This window comes from Sus scrofa, chromosome 2 (genome assembly GCF_054392235.1).
Source record: "Sus scrofa isolate SSC_HxYL_T2T_F1_AM1 chromosome 2, Sscrofa_HxYL_maternal_Yorkshire_Landrace_v2.0, whole genome shotgun sequence".
In the NCBI taxonomy this organism is placed as follows: domain Eukaryota; kingdom Metazoa; phylum Chordata; class Mammalia; order Artiodactyla; family Suidae; genus Sus; species Sus scrofa.
The window spans coordinates 108,145,161-108,169,621 of record NC_139384.1 but is presented as its reverse complement, the minus strand read 5'-3'; the positions used below and the strand labels follow the sequence as shown (position 1 = coordinate 108,169,621).

Sequence of the window (24,461 nt, the reverse complement as noted above, 5' to 3'; positions counted from 1 at the left end):
TGGAATTTGAAATTTAAAACACAGTACTCTTTACATTAGCACCTCCCAAAATGAAATACTTAGATATAAACCTAATAAAATATGTACATGATTTATATGAGGAAAACTACAGAACTCTGATTAATTCAATCAAAGAACTAAATAAATGGACAGATAGTCGATGTTCATGGATAGGAAGACGTAATATCATCAAGATGTCATTTTTTTTCCCAATTTCATTTACATGTTCAATGTAATCTCACTCAAAATCCTAGTAAATTATTTTGCAGGTATCAAAACTGACTCTAATGTTTATATGGAGAGGCAAATGACCCAGAGTAGCCAACACAATACTGAATAAAAATAACAAGGTTAGATGACTTGCACCACCTGACTTTAAAACACACTATAAAGCTATAGTAATCAAGACAGTGTGTTATTGGTGAAAGAATAAAAATATAGATCAATGAAACAAAATAGCCCAGAAAAAAAACTCACATAAATACGGAAAAAAAGAGCAAAAGCAATACAATGGACAAAAGACAGTCCTTTCGACAAATGGTACTGAAACAATTGGACTTCCATGTGCAAAAAAAAAAAAAAAAAAAAGAATTTACATAGATTTCTTTTTTTACACCTGCCACAAAAATTAACTGAAAATGGATCATGGACTTAAATGTAAAACACAAAACTATACAACTCCTAAAAGATAACAGAAAATTTAAATGACCTTGAGTTTGGTGATTACTTTTGAGATGCAAACCAAACATACATACAATCCATGCAAAAAAGAACTGATAAGCTGGACTACATTAAAATTAAAAACTCCTGCTCTGCAAAACAGTGTTGAGAGAATAAGACAGATATAGACCAGGAGAAAATATTTGCAAAAGACATATTTAATCAAGGACTGTGTGAAATAGAAAAAATATAAAGTGGTCTTGGCTCCTGGTTCCGTGCACAGAACTGCTAAAACCCTAATAACTTCTATGTGTTATGAGTATTTTTTTTTTTTTTTTATCTAGTAAGTGTCTAAATCCCTTGGAATTTACTGGGTGATTAAAGAACTTAGAACCAAGTGGTTTTTTTGTTCTAGGGTAACTCATGGTAGGCTCCTAGGTAGCTTCAGGATGGGGCTGGCCACCAGATATATCAAGCCATGATTGGAACTTCTGGCCCCATCTCTCCTCCCGTAGAAAAGGGAAGAGGGACTGGGAACTGAGTTTGATTGATCATGTCTATATAATGAAGCCTCCATTAAAAATTCAGAGCATGTGGTTCCAAGAGTTTCTGGGTTGGTGAACACATCCGCATACTGGAAGGTGGCACATCTCAATTCCACAGAGAAGTTCCTGAACTGGGAAACTTCCACACTTCATGTATCTCTTCATCTGACTGCTCATCTGTATCCTTTATCATAACCTGTATTATATAATAAGCTGGTCAAGGTAAGGAAACATTTTCGAGTTTTGTAATCGGCTCCAGCAAATCAAATCCAAAGTGTGTTGGGGGCGAGGTTGGGGGGTCATAGGAACCTCAGATTTGTAGCCAGCTCAGACAGAAGTTGTGGGTAAACTGGGCACATACTATACTTTGGACGGTCATCTGTGGTAGGGAGTAGTCTCCTGGGACGAGCACCTAACCTGTGAGGTATGTGCTAACTCCACTTAGTGTCAGAATTGAATTGAATTGTAGGATATCCAGCTGGTGCTTCAGAGAATTGTCTGATATACAGGGAGAAAACTCACATCCATCATCAGAAATGCTGTGAATGTGATAGTAATACAAGAGGAAAAGAGAAACACAGCACAAGTGTTTTTCCTACTATTACCCAAAATATACAAAGAACTCTTAAAATTCAACAAGAACACATTAAAAAAATCAATTTCTCAGCATTCCCTGGCAGCCTAGTGATTAACGATTTGGTGCTGCCATTCATTGCTGTAGCTCGGGTTTGATCTTGATCCCTTATCTGGGCATTTCTGCCTGCTGCAGGTGCAGCCAAAAAAAACCTCCTAATTTCTTCAATGTCTCTCTCCCAACCTCATTGTAGTAAACTTGTATTCATTTTTAATCTGGAATTCAAGTGCATCTCCTCAAAGAACCCGTCCCTGACCTTCCCAAGAGGACAGTGTGTTTTGTTTAATGTTTTTACTCCATCTGACAGTAAGCTCTGTGAGGGCAAAAATTATTCCCATTCTGATCACCATCTTCTTCCTCTTAGCACAGTGTCTGGCAACAGTAGATGCTCAACAACTACTTATTCAGTGGAACTGTAGAAGAACAACACAACAGAAAGTTTCACTTTGGTATTTTATGTATACCATAAAGTTCTACTCTACCAGTTCCCAAATATTACCAGTTCTGAAGGTTTTATTAAAAACTTAAAATATATTGGGAGTTCCTATTGTGCCACAGTGGAAATGAAATCTGATTAGTATCCATGAGGAAGGGGGTTTGATCCTTGGCCTTGCTCAGTGGGTTAGGATACAGCATTGTTGTGAGCTGTGGTGTACGTCACAGATGTGGCTCGGATCCCATGTTGCTGTGGCTGTGGCATAGGCTGGCAGCTATAGCTCCGATGTGACCCCTAGCCTGGGAACTTCCATATGCCCCACCTGCGGCCCTAAAAAAAGACAGAAAAAGACAAAAAAAAAAAACCCTTAAAATATAGCCAGTACATATTTAAAATTTTTCAAACATGCAAATGAGAACATTCACATAACTGAAAAGTCTTCCTAAGCATATACAAATCGTATAAAGAAAGGAAAAGCAACTAAATAAACAAAAACAAAACAAAAAAACAGACAACAACAAAAAGCTCTAACAAAATAAAATGTCGAACATATTTTAAGGAAAGGCATTCGGAACATAAGTGTAACTTTAGGTTGACAATTCCATATTAAATAGAAGTTAAGGAATAACCTTTTCCTACCTGGATTATTATTACATTAGTTAATGTACCTTTTTTGCATTTTTTTCTTGGCATCAACTCTCTGGGAAGTCTTCTCCAATCTGTATGTACAAAAGGAGAAATTTTCTCTAGGAATCATTGGCACTGGATATAATAATTTAAAAAACATGATGGCTGTTTATACAATGAAAATAAAATTTCTTAATATTTGACTGTACTGCCTGGAAATAAAATTATAACATTGATATATTTTTAAGTTTATTAAAAGAGCTTTGAAATACACAATTTTCACAATAGTCTTTTAATACCTATATTATATTCATATAATTAGTTTTAAAAACAGAAATTTTCATAACAAGAAAAATATAGAAAAATATTTATGGACATGAAAAATTATTTATGACAAATTATTCAATTAAAAAGCTTCTTAAAAATATGTACAGAATCCCATTTGAAAAAATAAACCTAGGAGTTCCCGTCGTGGCAAAGTGGAAACAAATCTGACTAGGATCTAGGATCCATCAGGACGCAGGTTCGATCGCTGGCCTCACTCAGTGGGTTGCTGCAAGCTGAGGCATAGCTCGCAGATGTGGCTCGGATTCTGTGTTTGCTGTGGCTGTGGTGCAGGCTGGAAAGCTACAGCTCTGATTCGACCCCTAGGCTGGGAACCTCCTTATGTCTCTGGTGTGGACCTTAAAAAAAGATTTAGTAGTTCCCATGGTGGCTCCGCGGTTAACAAATCTGACTAGGAACCATGAGGTTGCGGGTTCGGTCCCTGGCCTTGCTCAGTGGGTTCACGATCCAGCATTGCCATGAGCTGTGGTGTAGGTTGCAGACGCGGCTCGGATCCCGTGTTGCTGTGGCTCTGGCGTAGGCCAGTGGCTACAGCTCAATCAGACCCCTAGCTTGGGAACCTCCAAATGCCACGGGAGTGGCTCTAGAAAAGGCAGAAAGACCAAAAAAAAAAAAGATTTCAGGTAATTCTTTGTAAGTGTTAAAACTACAAGTGCTTTTCTTAAGTGTTATTTAACTACTCTATATTTTGTAAGTTTTCTCTAGTTGAACACATGCAAAGTTTAACAATTCTAATAATTATCTGAAAACGTAACATAAAAATCTTAAAATTAAAAACACAAATAGCTATAGAAAAGTAAATTCCCTCCAATAAATGATTTTGCCTGCATTAGCTACACAATTCCTCTAATTTGTCACTTCCTTCACATTTTTAAGCAGAGTTAATCAGAAATATGAAGCAACATATAAATGGATTAGAAAATGCTATCTGCTAATAAAAAAACTCAGTGTCTTTTGTAGAAAACTATTTTATCTCTCAAGCTATTTTACTTGAACTCATAAATTTTGCTTTGAATATGTTTGTTTTTATAAATGATCCACAGATTATCATGAGATAGTATTTAAAGAGAATCACTTAAGAGACAAATGTTTATGAAGTAGAATAAATGTGAGACCTAAGAGTGTCTCCAGAGGGACACGCCTTAGCAATGATCAGCCGGGAAAGCAGTAGTGCCGGCAATGCCATTTATGCTTTTACATACAGCTTCTATAACATACCAAGGACAGTGTCAAAGCAAAGTGAGTTAAAATGAGGAAACCTGGGTTCTAATAGTCCTGTCCAAGTTGCCCTGACAGGTCACTTCATTTCCATAGCAACTGTTACTTTTCCACAAAATGAATCAACTGGATGAAATCTCTGCAGCCTCTTCTATACTGTCTGTATCCAAGGTAATTTTGTGAATGTTGAAGAAAAAACTCTCTTAGGTGTAGTTCTGTTGAAAAGCCATCTTAACAACCAAAAGTAGTCTATGCCTGCTGGAAAGCCACAGCTTGGCTTAAAATATCCTTAAAACTAACTGTGTTTTCTCCTCAGAAGTTATAAAATCACTCAGGAGCAAGTAAGTGAGTACTACTGGTATTAAAGGTTAAAATTATGCTTGTGGCCAATGAAAGTCAAAGACTCAATGGATTGGCAAGCCCTATTTTATAAGGAAAAAAGTATTCTAAGAACTGCCACAAAAAAACACTTCCTTGTTACAATATAAAAATCTTTTCGTCTAAGTTTTCAAAAGATATATGTTACTAATTAATTACAGGAAAAGAATCAGACTCTGTTTCAAATGGTGAAAATAGAAAATTTCTCCTGGCAGTTCCTGGCATGGTTCAGCAGTAATGAACCTGACTAGTGTCCACAAGGATGCGTGTTTGATCTTTGGCCTCACTCAGGGGGTTAAGGATCCGGCATTGCCGTGATCTGTGGTGTGGGTCGCAGACATGGCTCGGATTCTGCATTGCTGTAGTTGTGGTACAGCCTGGCAGTTAAAAAAAAAAAAAAAAAAAAAAAAAAAACGACGAAAGGAAAAAAGGGAGGAAGGGAAGAAGGAAGAAAGAAAATTTGTCTTAAAAAATATGGGGCAGAGAGATAGCCCTTAAAGATTATTTTAACATTTTCAGTTTTATAATTACCTGGTATCCACTCTTCTTTGTCCACCTTCATATATCTTTTACTATATCTTTCAATATCTAGAAAAAAAGAAAAAAGTATTCACTAGAGAAATTGAGAATAAATCTGAATTGAAACCATTCCTTTAAGATAACTGAAACACCAGATAACACCTTTTATTTCACATACAGAGAGTTTCCCACATTTGTACACAGTGTGTTCCTGGACACACAATGAATGGTTCAGTGAGTATGACATGTTCAAGGAAGTGCCAAGAAGCAGCTGGGTATGAATGGTTGGGGGTGAACAGAGACCCAAACTCTAATTATGGTTGTTAGAATCAGACCATCTGACTCATCTCTGAGAATATTCACAAAAGCCTAAAGCCAGGTTACCACATAACATAAGGGCGCTGAATTGTATACTTGAAAAAGTAAATTTTAGATATGTGAATTTTATCTCAATAAAGCTCTTATTTGAAAAGGAAGAAAATTAATTAATGGGAATTTTAATAAGAAATTAAGCACAGTAAACTCAAATTTATATTCCATTACTTTCCTGGTTTTGAAGGTATATTTACCCCAAGTGGGAAACATCCTTTGAATGCAGCTAACTGCACATCAACCACGCATCATGGGTTTGTCACATACAAAACCTGAATATAAGCTTTTCATAATCTTGATTCCAGATTTCAGATACATTTTTTTTTTGTCTTTTTATCTTTTTGCCTTTTCTAGGGCCACTTCCACGGCACAGGGGTCTAATCGGAGCTGTAGTCGCTGACCTATGCCACAGCCACAGCCACACCGGATCCTTAACCCGCTGAGCAAGGCCAGGGATCAAACCCTCAACTTCATGGTTCCTATCGGATTTGTTAACCACTGAGCCATGACAGGAACTCCCAGATTTCAGATACATCTTTAAGAAATTCTAACATTACTTCTGGTTCTTCTTGCACTTGCACCACCCAAATGATTCTAAATTACAAACACATTTCTATCAATAGATTCTAGCTTATCATTACTACAAATTATTTTTCTACTTGCACCATCAAAATGGAACACTTCAAAAAAATTTTTATGGCTCACACTTTTGTTGAAGAGAGGATGGCCCAGCCATCTTCTTTGGTCTATAATTGTAAACATTTTCATTATTAAATTTAAAATTACCAATTAACATGATAAAGCCAATAAATTCTTTCATTTCTGGAGTTCCCGTTGTGGTGCAGCGAAAACGAATCCAACTAGGAACCATGAGGTTGCAGGTTCAATCCCTGGCCTTGCTCAGTGGGTTAGGGATCTGTGTTGCCGTGAGCTGTGGTGTAGCTGCAGACGCGGCTCGGATCCTGCAGTGCTACTACGGCTGTGGCATAGGCTGGCAGCTGTAGCTTGGATCCAACCCCTAATCTGGGAACCTCCATGCTGAGAATGTGGCCCTAAAAAAGCAAGAAAAAAAAAAAAATCTGCAGTGCTATGGCTGTGGCATAGGCTGGCAGCTGTAGCTCGGATTCAATCCCTAGTCTGGGAACCTCCATGCTGAGAATGTGGCCCTAAAAAAGCAAGAAAAAAAAATCTTTCAGAGTTCCCATTGTGGCTCAACAGAAACAAATCTGACTAGTATCCGTGAGGACTCAGGTTCGATCCCTGGTCTCGCTCGGTGGGTTCAGGATCTGGCGTTGCTGTGAGCTGTGGTATAGGTCAGAGACACGGCTCAGATCCCACTTTGCTGTGGCTGTGGTGTAGACCAGCGGCTATAGCTCCGATTCGAGCCCTAGCCTGGGAACCTCAATATGCTGCAGGTGCGGCCGTGAAAAAAAAAAAAAAAATTCTTTCATTTCCACAGAATCAAACAGAATATCTTTGCCTTTGCTTTCAGCATTTGTCCAGTTACAAACAATATCAAATAAAATTTGGTGAATAAATACCATAAAAAAAGAAAAAAATATAGTCACATGTCATTTTAGCAAGTGAAATTTTCCCGGTTTGTATCCCAAGTATTATGTGATAAGGTCCGTTTCAAAGATTAACTGTATGAAAGTGTCCTATTTCCTTTTCATTCTTAGAGATGTACTGTTTACCCTACTGATTCATGAGTTTGAGAAATTTTACCTAGGACACTGGCATCTGAAGACTCTGAGACTTCACTTGTACACTCATTTTCACCAACATCATTGGCATTCAGGGAGCTACTATCTTTATCTTTTTGCATTCATCTTCTGACTCGTCTAGTAATTGTGAAACATCTTTCTGTCAAGTTTCTTCTTTTTTGTCATATAGTAGAAAATGAAAAGTTCTGAATTCTAAATTATATTCTACAAAAGCTAAAACAAAAACAAAACACCTACACAGACAAGAGTCTCTCCAGACTTTTATATCTTCTTAAAAATTAATGTAATACTTTGGGCAACACAATAGGAAAATTAAAGGATAATGTAATAGAAATGATTTATTTCAAAATGGCATGATCTTTCTATGTAATTTCACCATTCTTTCATTTTTTCTATTTTAGTCTTTATCTTACATTTTTCAACATAGTAGGGAATAATTTTAAAAAATGATGAAATAATGTCTTTGTTAATAAAACAGAAAAAATATTTCAAGATGCAAGAAAAATAAGATCACTAAGATTCCAAACTATATTTTAGATTTATGAAAGACTCCATTGGGCCAATATGGTAATGCTAAGATAAAATGAGTTTTCCTCTTGTTTTAAAGTAAATTCTCTTAGTTCTTTGGAAGATTTCTAAATAAGAACTATGAACATCAATCATTACATATAGTAAGAACCGCTCAAAAATAAATTCAAAAATTAAAATGAGATCTTATAGACCTTTATAGTATATTAAGAGTTAATACACCAAACTCCATTTTTTCAAAAATACTATCTTGTGGTAATAATGGAGGTAAATGTATGATTTCCACTAAGCTTTAGAAGTGCTGAAAATGGCTTACAGAACCATCACCATTGTCACTCCTGTTTCTAACTAAGAGGACCCCAGTGGTTCAGGAACCTGAGCTGGGAACCAGTGCACCAGATGCTCTCTGTGTACCTTTGCAGCTAAAATCCATTAAGAAAATAATATTCATTGATGTTTTTTCTTTATTATAAAAATAACAAATTTTACTGTAGAGAAAATACCAACCACTGCTGTAATTCTACTTGAAAACACTACAAACAAACCTTGAAGACATCACAACAGGAAATATGTTTATTTTGTGCCCTCAGTTCTTTGCAACACACCTTAATGCCCTGAGCGACCAGCCACCAGGTTATCAGGACAAGACCTCTTCCCACCATACTGTCTAAGTCTCTAGGGATTTAGTTCTTTACATCAGTGTATACTTAACAGTATATATTATATTAACCTGTATTCATACATATATATTGTATTTTTCTTTAAAATCTTTATTTTCAATCATAAATAGAACGTGTTTACATTCCATTTGGAAAGAGAGATAAACATGAGTATATTCAAAGAGAATTTATTTGTATCAATTTGGAAAAGTCTATGCAAGTTTTCCTCTGAAGGAAACAGTAGCAAAAGATTCCTTTATTTATTTATTTATTTATTTATTTATTTATTTATTTTGCTTTTTAGGGCCACACTAGCAGCATATGGAAGTTTCCAAACTAGGGGTCAAATTGGAGCTATGGCTGCCGGCCTACACCACAGCCACAGCAATGCGGGATCTGAACTGTGTCTGTGACCTTCACCACAGCTCATGGCAACCCTGGATCCTTAACCCACTGAGTGAGGCCAGGGATCGAACCTGCATCCTCATGGATACTAGTCAGGTTTGTTAACTGCTAAGCCACAAAGGAACTCCCAAAAGATACCTTATATTTTTAAATATTTTATTATGCAGTTACCAAAGATAAAGAGCCTCTTGATCCAGGTATAAACCAGCTATTCCCAGAAACAAGCAACAAAATTATGTTCTAAATGTCCCAATCTGAAAGACTCAACATAAATGCTTTCATGGTATGATAAACTTTCAAATGAGACATGAGTTTTAATAACAACCACATTTAGTTAAGTAAGTACATCCCATAGTCTAGAGAAGAGACTAACTTTTAGAAGACTAAAGTATATCCTACATTATTATTTTTTCCAGTAATAGTGATTATTTATTTAGTTCACTTATCATTAGTTAAAGCTTTAATTTCATTTTCAAACTCGAATAGATAAAAGCATAGAACATAATCTTAAAAGTAAAAAAATTCCGTACTTTTGAGGTTAAAATATCTAACCATTTATTATATAACTTTAAGCAGCTATGTTTTGAAAAATTAAATGAACTTGTCTAAAATGCTTCTTAGAATTATAAACACAGGTAATATTACTACATAAGACTTCCTTTTTGATTCTTATCCAATTCTAAGCCTTTTAGAGAGAGGGAAAATGGTATGCATTTTTAATACTAATGGAATGAGATGATACGATATGAATTTCTCATGTTTTAATGATGTTGTTTTGAGAGCTCAAGGATGATATCGACCTCTCTAATTTCAACATTCAAGGACAGGAACTGAAAATCAATACTCAACCGAGCTAAGTACTCAGGAATGGGTTCCTTTCCTCTAAGACTACTTCCCACTTCTAGTGAGACTGCTAAGACTTCTCCAACGGCAATTTTTCCTCTCTGTCCTTGGCATAACCAATTAATACATATTTTGTATTTTACATCACATATATGAATGGTATGCCAAAATATGGTCAAGGCTTTTAAAATTTTTAACAAAAATTTAATCAGAGAACCACTTAAAAAGTGATGTACAAGGGCAGTAATCGTAGTATTATATATGAGCAAAAAACTAGAAACCACCTTAAATCTAATAGTAGGGAACTAGTTACAATTAACATTATATCCACATAATGGAATACCACATAGCCATTAAAAATCATGTTTTCCAAGACACTAGGAATGTCTTCCTAGTGTTATTATTATTATTAAATGCTAATAATATGCTATTGAGTGAAAAAGGAAAATACAAAGCAATGTGAATCCAATTTTGTAAAAGGAACATACATACAGAAGAAAAATCTAGAATATATAATAATACATTAATAAGTTGTTCTCTAAACATAAGGAGTATAGATAATTTTTACTTTCTTTTGAGTTCCCGTCATGGCTCAGCAGAAGAGATTCTGACTAGCATCCATGAGTACACACGTTCAATCCCTGGCCTTTCTCAGTGGGTCAGGAATCTGGCGTTGTCGTGAGCTGTGGTAAAGGTCACAGATGTGGCTCAGATCCCGCTTTGCTGTGGCTGTTGCTGTGGCTGTGGCAAAGGCGGGCGGCTACAGCTCCAATTCGACCCCAGCCTGGGAACCTCCATATGTCATGGGTGTGGCCCTAAAAAGACAAAAAAAAAATTTTTTTTACTTTCTTAGTATTTTTTTTTCATAAGTTTCACTGAACACATAAAACATCTATTGTGAAAGGTAATTTTAAAAATAAAATATCAAGAAGTTTAAAAAACATTTTCTGTTAAATCAACATTAAATATGCTTTCTCAATGTAGTTGATAACTTCTGACTGAATCAAATCAATCAGCATTAAACATCATACATCTTATACTGAAACTCTGTTTCATCTGCAGACAGTGAACCACATAATCAAAGAGTTCAATACACACCTTGTTTTTCTTCAGGTGTTTCTACAAAATAAGGCATTCTTTTCATTGTTTCTCTCAACTCCTGTTTTAAGGCCAGTACATAATCTTCACCCTCTCCTGTTTTCAGTGGCACTGGTTTATAATCTGTATCCTGTTTAAATGAAGAGGCAAATTTTAAAAATTAATTAACTATTTTAATATCTCTTTTGTCTATATTTAAAAAATGTCAGTTTTATTGAAAAATCACATTTTACAGGTAGTAAGTTCTTCAGCCAACCTAAAAGATTTTGAGCTTTTATAATCTATAATCTATTTAATTTTGTAATCTTTTCACCCATTTCCTACTTTCTGCTTATTTTAGAAGTAGGAAAGATACTTAGTTTTCTATCTCCCCTAGTTTTCTTCCTGATCACACCAATAACCATTCTGTTATATAGTCTTTTGACTGTGCTTCTATATTTAAAAATCAAGGCACCCAAATAAGAGCAACTGCTGTAGAGTCCTATTAATCTCAATCAGTAGTAGTGCTACTGGGAGAAGCAATAGCATTAAAAAAAAAAGAAAAAAAGAAAGAAAGAAAGAAATAGTAGCAGATACCATTTAACCAGTGGTTACTACAACCTGGATATACTTAATATTCAAAATTCATGTTCTCATGTAAAGTATCATCAATATTTCCCCTTTTACAGTGAGAAAAATGAGAACTGAATAATCCATAAGCTCACATAACACATAAATGGCAAAGGAGAAATTTGAATCTGTATCTTCAATTTTAAAAAATTACATTCATGCACGCATATGTATACATGTATGTATATATACTCATAATATACATTCATAAAAAAGTGGGTCTTCAGGGTACATAATGAAAACATTTCTGGTTTTAAAGGCTAAGTATAGGGTACATTTAAAAATTTCACTCTGAATTTATTCATTCATTCTACAATTATTTACTGAGTTCCTACTATAAGCCACACATGGCTGGACAACAGGAGACACCACGATGAACTCCTCAAAGTTCTTGCCTGCATGAAATTTACATTCTAGGGAAGAAAAACACAGTAGGAAGTAAACAAATGAGGTCATACATAACTTCAGATAGTGCTAAGTGGCATAAAAGGACTGAAGCCAGGAAGAGGAAAGAGCGACTGACAGAGTACATGGAAGAGGCTGGTCTAGGCAGAGTAAGCACCCATCCTCTTGGGGAAGTCATGCTCGAGCAGAGATCTGGATAAAATTAAGAAATGCGAAACCAGTGGTTCCAGCCAGGGAAACCAGCAGAGGAAAATGCCTAAGGGGACGAAGAGACTAGGATGGCTAAGGAGAGAAGGACAGTGGTAGGAAAAGGGTCAGAGAAAAATCAGAAAGGCCAGAGCAGATAAAGCCCTTTAAGCCAGTAATAAGGAATTTCAATTTTACTCCATATATAAAATGACAATATGCACCAACATTCCCAGGCTTTAGAAGTAATCTCCCACATGAAAAGGAACTTATTTTAAAAGAAGTCAGTGTAAACTGACATTATGTCTATACCTGAGGTAATTATCTTTGTTTTTAGGCTGTACTGAATATCAAAAAGGCAAAATATCAAGAGCAAAAAGTATACACTCCCTATGTGAAACATCTAGATCCCTAATATGTTTGTCCAGGGTCCTCTACTTACATAAATCTTTCAATAAAGGATGTTTCCTTTTGAAAGAGGGAAAAGATTCTTGGAGGGAGTACTGGGTTATTTATGATTTTTTTCATATTTTATACTATAGCAAATATGCATCTAATAAGATAAGCTTACTTTTTTTTTTGCTGCGCCTATGGTATGTGGAAGTTCCCAAGCCAGGGATCAAACTCACACCATAGCAGTGACCCAAACTGCTACAGTGACAATGTCAGATGCTTAACCCATTGCACCACAAGGAAACTCCCTGTAAGCTTACATTTTAAACTAAAGTGAAAGCACTAGATTAAAAATGATGCCAATTAAGTATGCAGTATACTCATTACTAAATGTAATAGATGTGCTTATGTTTTGATAAACAGTAATAAAATTCAAACTGACTTTAATAAAATAAGGAAGAAAAAAAAAAAAAGTTCAGTGGGGAAAAAAGGCCAAGTGGTATACTAGGAAACAAAGTTAAATTTATGGATACAAGATGAGAAGAAAAATCATTAAATGAAGGTCAGACATAATGGGAAGTAAGGACCACTGTAAGATCTAACTGTATTTTTAAAAATATTCTGACATTGGAATGTATCATTAATAGCACTAGAAGATATAAGAATTGAGAAACAAATTCTTTCTTAATTCACAAAATACTGAATATATTCAGGGAAAGGTATATATAGGTTTTTGAATTTTTTTTTTTTTTTGTCTTTGCCTTTTCTAGGGCCTCTCCTGCGGCATATGGAGGTTCCCAGGCTAGGGGTCTAATCAGAGCTGTAGCCTCCAGCCTATGCCAGAGCCACAGCAATGCAGGATCTGAGCTGCGTCTGCGACCTACACCACAGCTCACGGCCAATGCCGGATCATGAACCCACTAAGGAAGGCCAGGGATCAAACCCACAACCTCATGGTTCCTAGTCGGATTCGTTAACCACTGAGCCAAGATGGGAACTCCAGTTTTTTGTATTTTAAGAAAGCATGCTGATAATTTGAAGTGGTTCAGTAGACTTGTGGCTGCCAGGAGGGGGCTGGGAGAAGGATGGAGTGGAAGATCGGTGGTAGCAAATGTAAACTATTATACATGGAGGGGATAAACAAGAAGATCCTGCTATAGAGCACAGAGAACTATATTCAATGTCCTATGATAAACCATAATAGAAAAGAGTATTTTCTAAAAAAGAGTGCATATATGTATAACTGAATCACTCTGCTGTACAGCAGAATACACTGTAAATCAACTATACCTCAATTTAAAAAAATTAAATGCAATAAATAAAGGAGTTCCCTGGTGGCTTAGTGGGTTAAGGATTCAGCACTGTCACTGCCATGGCTCAATTGTTGCTATGGTGTGGGATCCATCCTTGGCCTGGGCATGCTTTTAAAAAAAAAAAAAAAAGGAAGAAAGAAAGAAAAAGGAAAGGTTCAGAAAACAGTTAATAAATTCAAAGGTAAGTGAAACATATCCTCCTTTACTCTTTTATATTCTCTTCTTTTCCTTGTAAGAGGGTAAGAAGATAACATAACGATATACATTCAAGTCCTATATACAATTTAAATTTTGTCTGAAACATGAAAAGACATTCTGAGAATTTCGCTGTTAATGTACTTACAGGAAATAGTGGAGGTGGTTTCAATACAACATCGGGTAACTTTTCACCTCTGCTAAATCCAACTGCCTCGATGTTAAACGTATAAGCAGCACGTCCTCTTCCTTTATTCCCAGCCATTGGAAATTGTTATACCAGAAAAGTAGGCAAATTCTGAAAGACATTATCAATGATTAAGATTTGATGGATCACATGAAAAATGAAACCAACATCTTAAAACAAAATACACTTCACTCCTTAAACAGCATGGCCCATTTGAAACATTTCTGGAAAGCACACCTTGTAAAGGCATAAATATGTGATATGCTGATCCCTGATCCTGTCACATCTAGTCATGTTTGGTAGGTAAGATGATGATGGACTCAACTACTTCACCTACATCCTGGGTAGAGGGCTGACCCTGGGTCTCCTTTGCGATGCTGCCCCAACCACACAGTACAGCTGGTGCAATTCTCTCCACCTCTCTGTGGCATGGCAACAAGATCTAAGATGCATTAAAAAAAAAAAAAAAATTGAATGGTTGGGCTGATGAAGAGAGGACACCTTGCTTTTTTAATCAACTTGAAGACTATTAGCAGCCATACATATTTTCAATTTTTAATGATTTATTTACCCTAAATTTTGAGTATTAGAAAGAATCTTTAAGATCTAGTCTAATGTCCTCCTTTTAGAAATGGGAATGGGCTCAGTAAGACTTTGAAGAGGTCAGAGCTCCCGTCGTGGCTCAGTGGTTAATGAACCTGACTAGTATCCATAAGGATGCCTTGCTCAGTGGGTTAAGGATCTGGTGTTGCCATAAGCTGTGCTGTAGGTTGTAGATGTGGCTCGGATATGGCATCACCGTGCCTGTGGTGTAGGAACCTCCATATGCCCCAGGTGTGGACCTAAAAAGACAAAAAAAGACTTTGAAGGTCTGTCCAAGCAAAAAAAGAAGTTTTCAAGTTCAGAGAAAAACAGCTGAAATAGTTAAGTTAAAGGTGAGATAAATTTGTACTCTTTACAGATAATAATGTCGTCCCTCTCCTGCACTGAATTTCTGAATTGTCTGAAACATGATTATTACACCCTACACTTGACACCTGAACAACATGGGGTTAGGGCACATGCATCCAGACACCATGACTTATGTATGCAGTTTAAAATCTGTGTATAATTTTACAGTCAGCCCTTTGATTCTTCATTCTTGGATTCAACCAACTTCAGACTGTATAGTTTTAGTATTATTGAAAAAAAAATTAACATACAAGTAGACCTATGCAGCTCAAACTCATGCTGTTCAAGAGTCAACTGTAATGTGAGAATGGGATTTCTACACTAGGGCTCTTTCACTACTACTCTGCACTGGACTGTAGTGAAGATTAAAAGTAATAATATGCCCCTCACACCACTGTAACGGTTCCCTCCCTTTTCTCTCTAACCATTTATTTGTTGACAAAACAAGGTCATTGTCCTTTACAATGCTTCTCCAACTTTAACACACATGCAAATTACCTAAGAATCTCCTTAAAAGGCAGAATCTGAACCAGCTGGCCAAGGGTGGGGCCTGATAATCTGCATTTCTAACAAGCTCTCTGAATATATCAATGTTTGGAGACCACACTTTGAGTATAGGAAGCATGTGCAATTTTCTATATTCTGGATTTGAGTAACCACATACATAAGACATGGTGTCTGGATGCACATGAAGTCTCTCTCAGCAATGTTCTCTGGTCAATGAGTTCAGGTGCTGTCAGTCTTTTTCATCCAGTACGAAGTTCCTATCAGTTTTCACCTAATGGTTTTAAAATTGTAGCCATTGGAGTTCCCATCACGGTGCAGTGGTTAACGAATCCGACTAGGAACCATGAGGTTGCGGGTTCGATCCCTGGCCTTGCTCAGTGGGTTCACGATCCAGCGTTGCCCTGAGCTGTGGTGTAGGTTGCAGACGCCGCTCGGATCCTGTGTTGCTGTGGCTCTGGTATAGGCCGGTGGCTACAGCTCCAATTAGACTCCGAGCCTGGGAACTCCACATGCTGTGGGAGTGGCCCTAGAAAAGGCAAAAAAAAGACAAAAAAATAAAATAAAATAAAATTGTAGCCATTGATGATCATAGCCTAGATTCACTATTCCATTATGGATTGTAATGTGGTGATATACAAATTTTATCATTCTTTCTTTATGACCTGGAACCCCTCACCCACTACTTTGTTACTATGAAACACAATTCATACAGAAAAGAGTGAGAAAATATCCAAATGGCCTCATTTCAATTGCTAAGTCACTAACGCATACATGCTGAGCCTACAGAAAGCACATCTCCCAAGCATGAAAATTGCTGAGCAGAAGAGTTCACACTTTCACTCAAAGGAAAGAACTGCAGAAGCTCAGTAGGCATGGCTGAGACCATTGGGCTAAATTCCAATGCAGGATTTGCCACTAGTTAAAGATTAAGGACAACTGTAGATAACATTTTCCAAACTTGCCTGCTCATGAGAACTCCCTAGAGGACCTGCTAAAGATAAGGAATTCCAAATGATCTTCAAGTCCTCAAACTTCAATAGAAACCCTGGAAGTGAACCCTGGGAAGAAGTTTGGAAAACTCACCCTAAAAAAGACAGCATATCAGCTTCCATTGCTTGACAGAATATCCCTTGAGAAACATCAAACTCTGCTGACACTAAACTTCCATATTTATCAAGAAACCTTTGGGTGTATAAATTGATTATCATTAGTGAATGCACTACCCTAGCTCTTCAGACACTCTTAATAATTACATGGGGAGTTCCTGTCATGGCACAGCAGAAATGAATCTGTCTAGGAACCGGAAGGTTTGATCCCGGGCCTTGCTTAGTGGGTCAAGGATCCGGCGTTGCTGTGAGCTGTGGTGTGGGTTGCAGACTCGGCTTGGATCCTGCATTGCTGTGGCTCTGTAGCTCCGATTCGACCCCTAGCCTGGGAACCTCCACATGCCAAAGGTGCAGCTCTAAAAAAAGCAAAAAATAAAAATAAAAAAAACCCACATTACATGGCTTTCTGGTCTGCAAGTCTATTTCTTTTCAGCTTCGTTATCCTGAATCAATTCTCCTGTACCTGAAGAAGCTGCTAAATTCTTTTTCTTCTCTTGCAGAGAAGGACTCCTGGGACTCTAGTAACTGTCTTATGGTAAAAGCAACTCACAGTGTACCCTAAGCTTTGCTGTTTGAAATCCTTTAAGTTGACTCAACCATTACTTTGGTCCTTTTTCACCCTGCTCAACTTCTTGAATGAATAGTTTTTAAACCAGCTTTCTCCATTTCCACATGATCCAAATCTTCCTCTACTTCATGTAAGCCAACTTCATCCAACTAATATTGGGCGTTCCAGACACAGTGGTAGGAGTGAAAGCCCAAAATAAAACTAGGTCCCTGCCCTCGGAGCTTATATTTCAGTGGATGAAAGAACACAAATGAGTAAACAAGTATGTAACATTATGTGCTCCAATTCTGGGTTGAACTATGCCCTCCCCCAAAAAAATATGTTTTAAGTTCTAATCCCTGGTACCTGTGAATGTGACCTTTCATATTTGGAAATAAAGTCTTTGAGGATGTAACTGAATTAAGATGAGATTATATTACATAGGGGTGAGCCCTGTTCTAATGACTGGTATCCTTACAAAATTTGGACAGAGAGAGACACCCACAGGGAAAACACCACGGAAAGATGGAGGCACAGACTGGAGTGGTATAGGAGCAACCCAGAAATGACAAGGAGTGCCAGGAATCACCAGAAGCTGGAAGATCGGCATGGAACAGATGGGAGCCTCCAGAAGGAACAAACGCTGCTGCTATCTTGACTTCAGACTTCAGGCCTCTAGAACTGGAAGGGAAGAAATTTCTGTTGTGCTAAGCCACTCAATTTGTGGTGCTATGCTATGGCAGCCCTAGGAAATCAATACAGCTCTGAAGAAAAATAAATCATGGTAAGTGGGTAGAGAATAACAAAGATGTATGGTAGTGGCTTTTTCACACAAGGTAAGTCTTTCTGGGGAGGATAGATCTGAACAGTGTGCTGCAGAAGGGCTGTGAGCTACAAGACAGAAGAATGAGGTGAAGGTAGCTTCAGACAGAAGGAAGGACAAGGCAGAGAAGGAAGCCACAAGCTGGATGTGTCTGAGGAACAAGGAGCCCCCGTAGCTGGTAAAGAGCAAGGAAAGGCTGGTTAAGACCAGATCTTGTGTAGTTCTGTGTGAGCTTATAGTGAAGGCTTTGGCTTTTATTCACTTGTGATGGGAACTCTACTCAGGCAAAAGCTGAAGGGTGAGGTCTCTAATGGTTCTCAATGGTCAGGTCCTCAAGCCTTTTTCCCTTGGTCATGCTCTTGGACTTCCAAAGGACACCGCTCACTATTGCCTCCTTTCTTTTTTGCAAATGTCTTGTCTTCAGGCTTCAATAAAATTCCAGAGTCTTCTATCCCATGACCATTTTTGTCTGCTTCTCTTGTTAAACCTCCTAAATATGGATTTTTTTTTTTTTTTGGTCTTTTTAGGATTGAACCCATGATATATGGATATTCCCAGACTAGGGGGTCCAATAGAAGCTGTAACCACTGGCCTATGCCACAGCCACACCACAGCCATGCCATATCCACGCTGCGTCTGTGACCTACACCACCGCTTATGGCAATGTCGGATTCTTAACCCACTGAGCAAAGCCAAGGATCGAACCTTCGTCTTCATGGATACTAGATGGGTTCATTAACCACTGAGCCACGACAGGAACTCTGACCTCTTCAAAGTCTTATTGAGCCCATTCCCATTTCTAAAAGGAGGACAGTAGACTAGATCTCAAAGATTCTTTCTCACAGTCAAAATTTAGGGTAAATAAATCATTAAAAATTCAAAGTATGTATGGCTGCTAATAGTCTTCAAGTTGATTAAAAAAGCAAGGTCCCTCTTTTGCTAAAAAGCAAAAAAAAAAAAAAAGGGATCCAACCTGCATCCTCATGGATACTATCTGGGTTCGTTAACCACCGAGCTAGGACGGGAACTCCTGGATTTCTTAAGGTTCAATCTTTGGTTGTGCCTTTTTTTTTTTTTTTTTTTTTTGGTCTTTTTGTCATTTCTAGGGCCACTCCCACGGCATATGGAGGTTCCCAGGCTAGGGGGTCTAATTGGAGCTGTAGCCGCTGGCCTACGCCAGAGCCACAGCAACGCGGGATCCGAGCCGCGTCTGCAACCTACACCACAGCTCACGGCAACACCAGATCCTTAACCCACTGAGCAAGGCTAGGGATTGAACCCGAAACCTCATAGTTCCTAGTCAGATTCGTTAACCACTGAGCCACGACAGGAACTCCGGTTGTGCTCTTTTTTTATCTTTGGAAAAAGCACTCGGTCTCAGGGTTTGATGATCTTTCCCACACCATTACCTCTAGCAATGATAGTGATCTTTGTCCTGAGTTTTAGTCCATTTTCTTACTACCAAAAGAATATTTGGACAGTACCGTAAACTTAAAATACGGAGATCATCTTCTCTCTATACTAACTAGCTTGCCTTTCATGTATAATGTCCCTATTTCTATCCATGGTATTTTATTTTCCCAGTGACCAATATTTGAAGATTTGGAGTGAGTCAGTATTGATTCCTCATTCTGTTCCACACCTCCTAAGAAATCAATCATCTAATTGTTCCTTCAAAATGTCCCTTCCTTTCTGGAGTTGCCGTCGTGGCGCAGTGGTTAACGAATCCGACTAGGAACCATGAGGTTGCGGGTTTGGTCCCTGCCCTTGCTCAGTGGATCCGGCGTTGCCGTGAACTGTGGTGCAGGTTGCAGAGGCGGCTTGGATCTGGTGTTGCTGTGGTTCTGGCGAAGGCCGGCAGCTACAGCTCCGATTGGACCCCTAGCCTGGGAACCTCCATATGCCGCTGGAGCGGCCCTAGAAAAGGCAAAAAGCCAAAAAAAAAAAAAGTCTCTTCCTTTCCATTTTTTCTACCATAATCCAGTTCAGCTCTTTTCTACTTCCCTTTTTTTTTTTTTTTTTTTTTTTTTTTTTTTTTTTTGTAGGGCCGCACTTGCAGCATATGGAGGTTCCCAGGCTAGGGGTCAAATCGGAGCTGAAGCTGCCGGCCTACGCCGGAACCACAGCAACGCGGGATCTGAGCCGTGTCTGCGACCTACACCACAACTCACCGTAACGCCGGGTCCTTGACCCACTGAGCAACGCCAGGGATCAAACCCGCAACTTATAGTTCCTAGTCGGATTTGTTAACCACTGAACCACGATGGGAACTCTCTCTACTTCACTTTTGACTAGCTGCAAATTTTGTGGTATCTCCTGTTCTTCCTATTTAATTTATTCTCTCACATTATTCATCCTAAAGCATCATTCTGATTATGCTTCTCTTGTCATTTTCCCTCTCGGCTAGAGATTAAATCCCAGCTCCGTAGCCAGGTATTCAGAGCCCTTTTAAAATGGCTGCACTGATCCTCCTGACTCACTTGCCTGTAATCATGTCTTAACTACCATTTGCTCCAATAGAGAAACCTCTTCTTCTCTATCTGACTGCATCCATTTTCACATTAAGATCCAGCTTAAGTCCCTCAACATTCACAACTGTCATTTCATTCCACCTTGCTCCTGGAAAGATCCTCCTGTTAAATTAAATGGATTTTTAAAAATTGAGGTGATACATATTGTTCCACTCTTCAATTCTGGAAGAAATACAGACAATGCCCCTTTTGGGAAATGGGCCTTTTCCAAAGAGAAGGAGTTTCAATTCCATTTTTGTTTATTTGTTTGTTTCTTCCACTGTATTAACAGCAGAGATTTCATATACCTACTACCTAGAAGAGTGCTCTCTATACAGCAACAGCTCTATAATCAATGTTAAGCTTTCCTTATTTGTTTACTTATTGTGATTTTATGAGCAAATCTCCCTACAGAAATACAATTCAGTCTGCTCACTTATTAAGGTTTTTGGTTTTTAACTTCTAGAATAAGTTTGGGACCCAGCTGTACACTAGAATCATCAGGAGAGTTAAAATAAACCAACCAACCAACAAACAAAAAGCTCTCAAGCATCACGCTGGAACAACGCATTCACCTCAGAATCTCTGAAGATAGGATTTAGGCAATAGGACCTTTTTTTTTTTTTTTTTTTTGTCTTTTTAGGGCCACATCCGCAGCATATGGAGGTTCTCAGGCTAGGGGTCAAATCAGAGCTACAGCTGCCCACCTATGCCAGATCCACAGCATCTTGAGATCGGAGCTGTGACTGAGACCTACACCACAGTTCACTGGCAACAGCAGATCCTTTACCCACTGATCGAGGCCAGGGATCGAACCTGCATCCTCATGGATACCAGTGGGGTTCATTAATGCTGAGCCACGACAGGAACTCCCTAGCACTTTTTAAGGCATCCCAGGAGATTACGTGTAACCTAAGTTAAGAACCACTGCTCCAGACTAAATTTCCTGTTATATAGAAGAGGAAAGTGAGACTATGAAGTCCGAAGTCCATTGAGTGCCTAGAGACAAAGAATTAATTCCTAACAAAGATAAGACTGCATTAAAGTGTCAGGATACCCTTCCATTGTCCTTAGCATTTATATTATGCTGCCTGCAGCACACTACCAGGTTAGCTGAAGACCTTTTAAATCGCAGAGATGTCTTTAATCTTTACAATGAAGTGGAATAGTAATGACCAAATGGATTGGATTTAAAAATATAAAATCAGAGGCACCACCCTTCCATTCTGGGATGCTTTCTGAAAATTTCTGTTCAGAAGTGTTCTAAAATAGTTTGACAAGTGCAGTTCAAGCATCCAAGAGCTGAAATGCAAAAGCATGGAAACAATCTTGTGGCAGAGGTTGCGCTCATGCCCGAAATTCCTCCTAGCTCTAACCTTGTGAGTTATAATTGTGGCTTAAATGTATTGTCTTCCACTTCTCACAGTCTCTTGCACAAATTTGCTAAGTGAATAAACATATAAGCAGGTATGGATTCTGAGAGAGGCACTGAAACTCTGGTCACAGTATCCTTCCTGATGAATGACACTTAAATTGCCCTATTCAGAAGCTGGTCCTGTTGACCTTGTCCTCGACTCCCTTGATATCCTCATTTAATGGTAGAAGACTATCAGTTCTGTGTCCCCTTTCACATATCTGCCTTTCTTCACCATCCCTGACCCGGACCAACCTTCCCATAGCCAGACTTCCTCTTTCAAACCACTCTCCAGACATCCCTCTAGAACATAAACCTTGATGTTTCACTCTCCTTCTTAAGCAACAGAGCTTTGGAGTCTGACTTTGTGCATCTGGCACCTTCTCCTTTCCTGACCACTCCCAAATCTGCTACATCAGCTCTTGCTTGTAGTGTTCTTTCTGCTGGGATGCCACATCCACCTGAGCAAGCCCCATCATCATTTAAGATACCATGCAAATGCCACTTCTCTGAGACCATTTCCTCCACCCTAAGTGGAGCTAGGCCTCTCTCTTTTCTGTCTCCCAAATACTACCCTGTTTTATTACCATTTAAAAAGCATGTTGTAATCATCAGTTCTTGTCTGTCTCCCCATAAGTTCTTCAGTTATCCTTCTTCAAGTATTAATTAAGCACTCTTAGGTCAGGCCATCTTCTATGAATTGGGAATATAATAGTGAATAAAACAAAACCCCTGTTTTCATGGTGCTTAGAGTCTACTACAGGAAAGGGAAAAAATATTTCATAGAAAATGTCAGGTAGTGATCAGTGATGTGGAAAAAAAAAGCAGGAAACATGGGTGCTATTACAGAAAGAGTGGTTGAAGAGGTCCTGTATTCTGTAATATTTGAGCACAAAACTGACAGAAGGAAAAGGCCATGCTGAGAATCAGGAAAGGATATACAAGGGAAAGTGTAATACAAGCAGAAGGATCTGTAAGTGTGAAGGCCTCTTTGAAGATTTATTCACCTCTTCCTGCCCCATCACCAACTAGAGCCTGGCAAAAGTCCAATAAAAATTGGATGAATTATTGCTGAGCTCATGGCTTAGTAAGAATATCACTCCAATTCACCTCCCTTTACCTAGAGGAAAAATAAAACTATAGAGAGCTCTCTACTTTCGTGCTGAGAACATCCTAACAACAGTGGTCTTTTAAGGCCAGCTCAAATGCCTCTACTCATCAGTCCCTTCCATGCATATTCTCATAGCACCTGGTTTTTACTTCCTCTGGGGTACATATCTCATTTGCTTTTTACTGCAAACATTTTTGTGAAGATATTGCTTCCCTCAAATTCCTGAGAACCCAGATCATGACTTTAAAAAAAAAAAAAAAAAACACAATTCTGTTTTTCACACATCATTTAGCTGAGGGACTTGTACATAAGGATAGCCCTGAACAGAGTGTCTGGATAAATTCTAACTAGGTTAGGTAAACATTCAGAAAAGTTGCATCCCCCTCAAAGACTTAAGGTTTATAGGGAAGGAGAGAACACCTCTCCCTCTATGAAGGCTTATTAGTAGCTGAGACAATAAGGATTTTCATAATTATCTTTTATAATGCTGTCTCATGGGTCTCTTTATAATTTTTCCTGGCTGGATAGGGAGGTTAGTCGAGTTCTCAAGGGAATTGTTTAAGTCTGAATGGATATACCAACAGCGAGGAGCTGAGGGATGGGGACAGGGACCTTATGTTAATACTAGGGATGATTTTTTCAGCTGATGGGGCCACACCCAATCATTATCCACTTTTCCTGCCCTCACAAGGTGCAGCTGCCTCCACCCTTCCTTAGTTGAGCCTTTCTACCAACTTTCTTTGCTCTCTTCCAACAGCGGGCAAAGTAACCAAAACAAGGAAGGGGAGGGGAAGGAATATATAATTTAATTTTTCAGAAGAGAAGTAAAACCTTATCAACAACACCTCTCCTCACAGTACAGGGTAAAGTGCTAACGGTAAAAAACAAAAAACAAAAAACGTACTGAATAGTGCGTCCTTAGCAGCAAGTCTGCGGCAATGACTCGTGTTTGAAGCAATCATACCATCGGAATTGAAAATCAACCATCAGTAAAAGCATAAATTCCCTTCGAACTCACTGAAAACAGTCCTAATAAGTGGAGACAAGATAAAATCTGGAACGACGATTTCAAAAGATTGTGAAGGGATTAAGAGATCTCGCTACGTCCCTCAATCCAGAGGCTCTTTAATGAATCTCCACTCCTGCCTTCCCCGGTCTTTTCCACGTGCCCCTTTAACTCCCCCCCCTACTCATTCCATCTCCTCCCAACCCC

General features: G+C 38.3%; 1 protein-coding gene and 1 long non-coding RNA gene across 16 annotated transcripts in view; one reads left to right on the top strand and one right to left on the bottom strand.

The window, feature by feature from the left end:
• POLR3G (RNA polymerase III subunit G) overlaps positions 1-24,461 on the bottom strand; it is a 41,061-nt gene that overhangs the window by 16,078 nt on the left and 522 nt on the right. For 4 of the 15 annotated variants that reach the window (XM_003123778.5, XM_005652940.4, XM_085014068.1 and 1 more), the window contains exons 2-5: positions 14,241-14,390; positions 10,992-11,121; positions 5,375-5,431; positions 2,944-2,994 (exon numbers count right to left, since the gene is read on the bottom strand). In XM_003123778.5, coding sequence (XP_003123826.1) covers positions 2,944-2,994; positions 5,375-5,431; positions 10,992-11,121; positions 14,241-14,357 — 355 coding nt within the window. In that variant the 5' untranslated portion in view covers positions 14,358-14,390. Of the gene's footprint in view, positions 1-2,914; positions 2,995-5,374; positions 5,432-10,991; positions 11,122-14,240; positions 14,391-14,612; positions 14,722-17,979; positions 18,072-24,152; position 24,461 lie in introns of those variants that run through there. The other 11 variants (XM_085014069.1, XM_085014076.1, XM_085014072.1 and 8 more) reach the window with 7 other exon arrangements.
• On the top strand, positions 17,882-19,095 carry LOC146405638 (uncharacterized). Its single transcript, XR_014838373.1, has 2 exons — positions 17,882-18,174; positions 18,741-19,095. It is a non-coding gene; the product is annotated as an uncharacterized LOC146405638 (long non-coding RNA).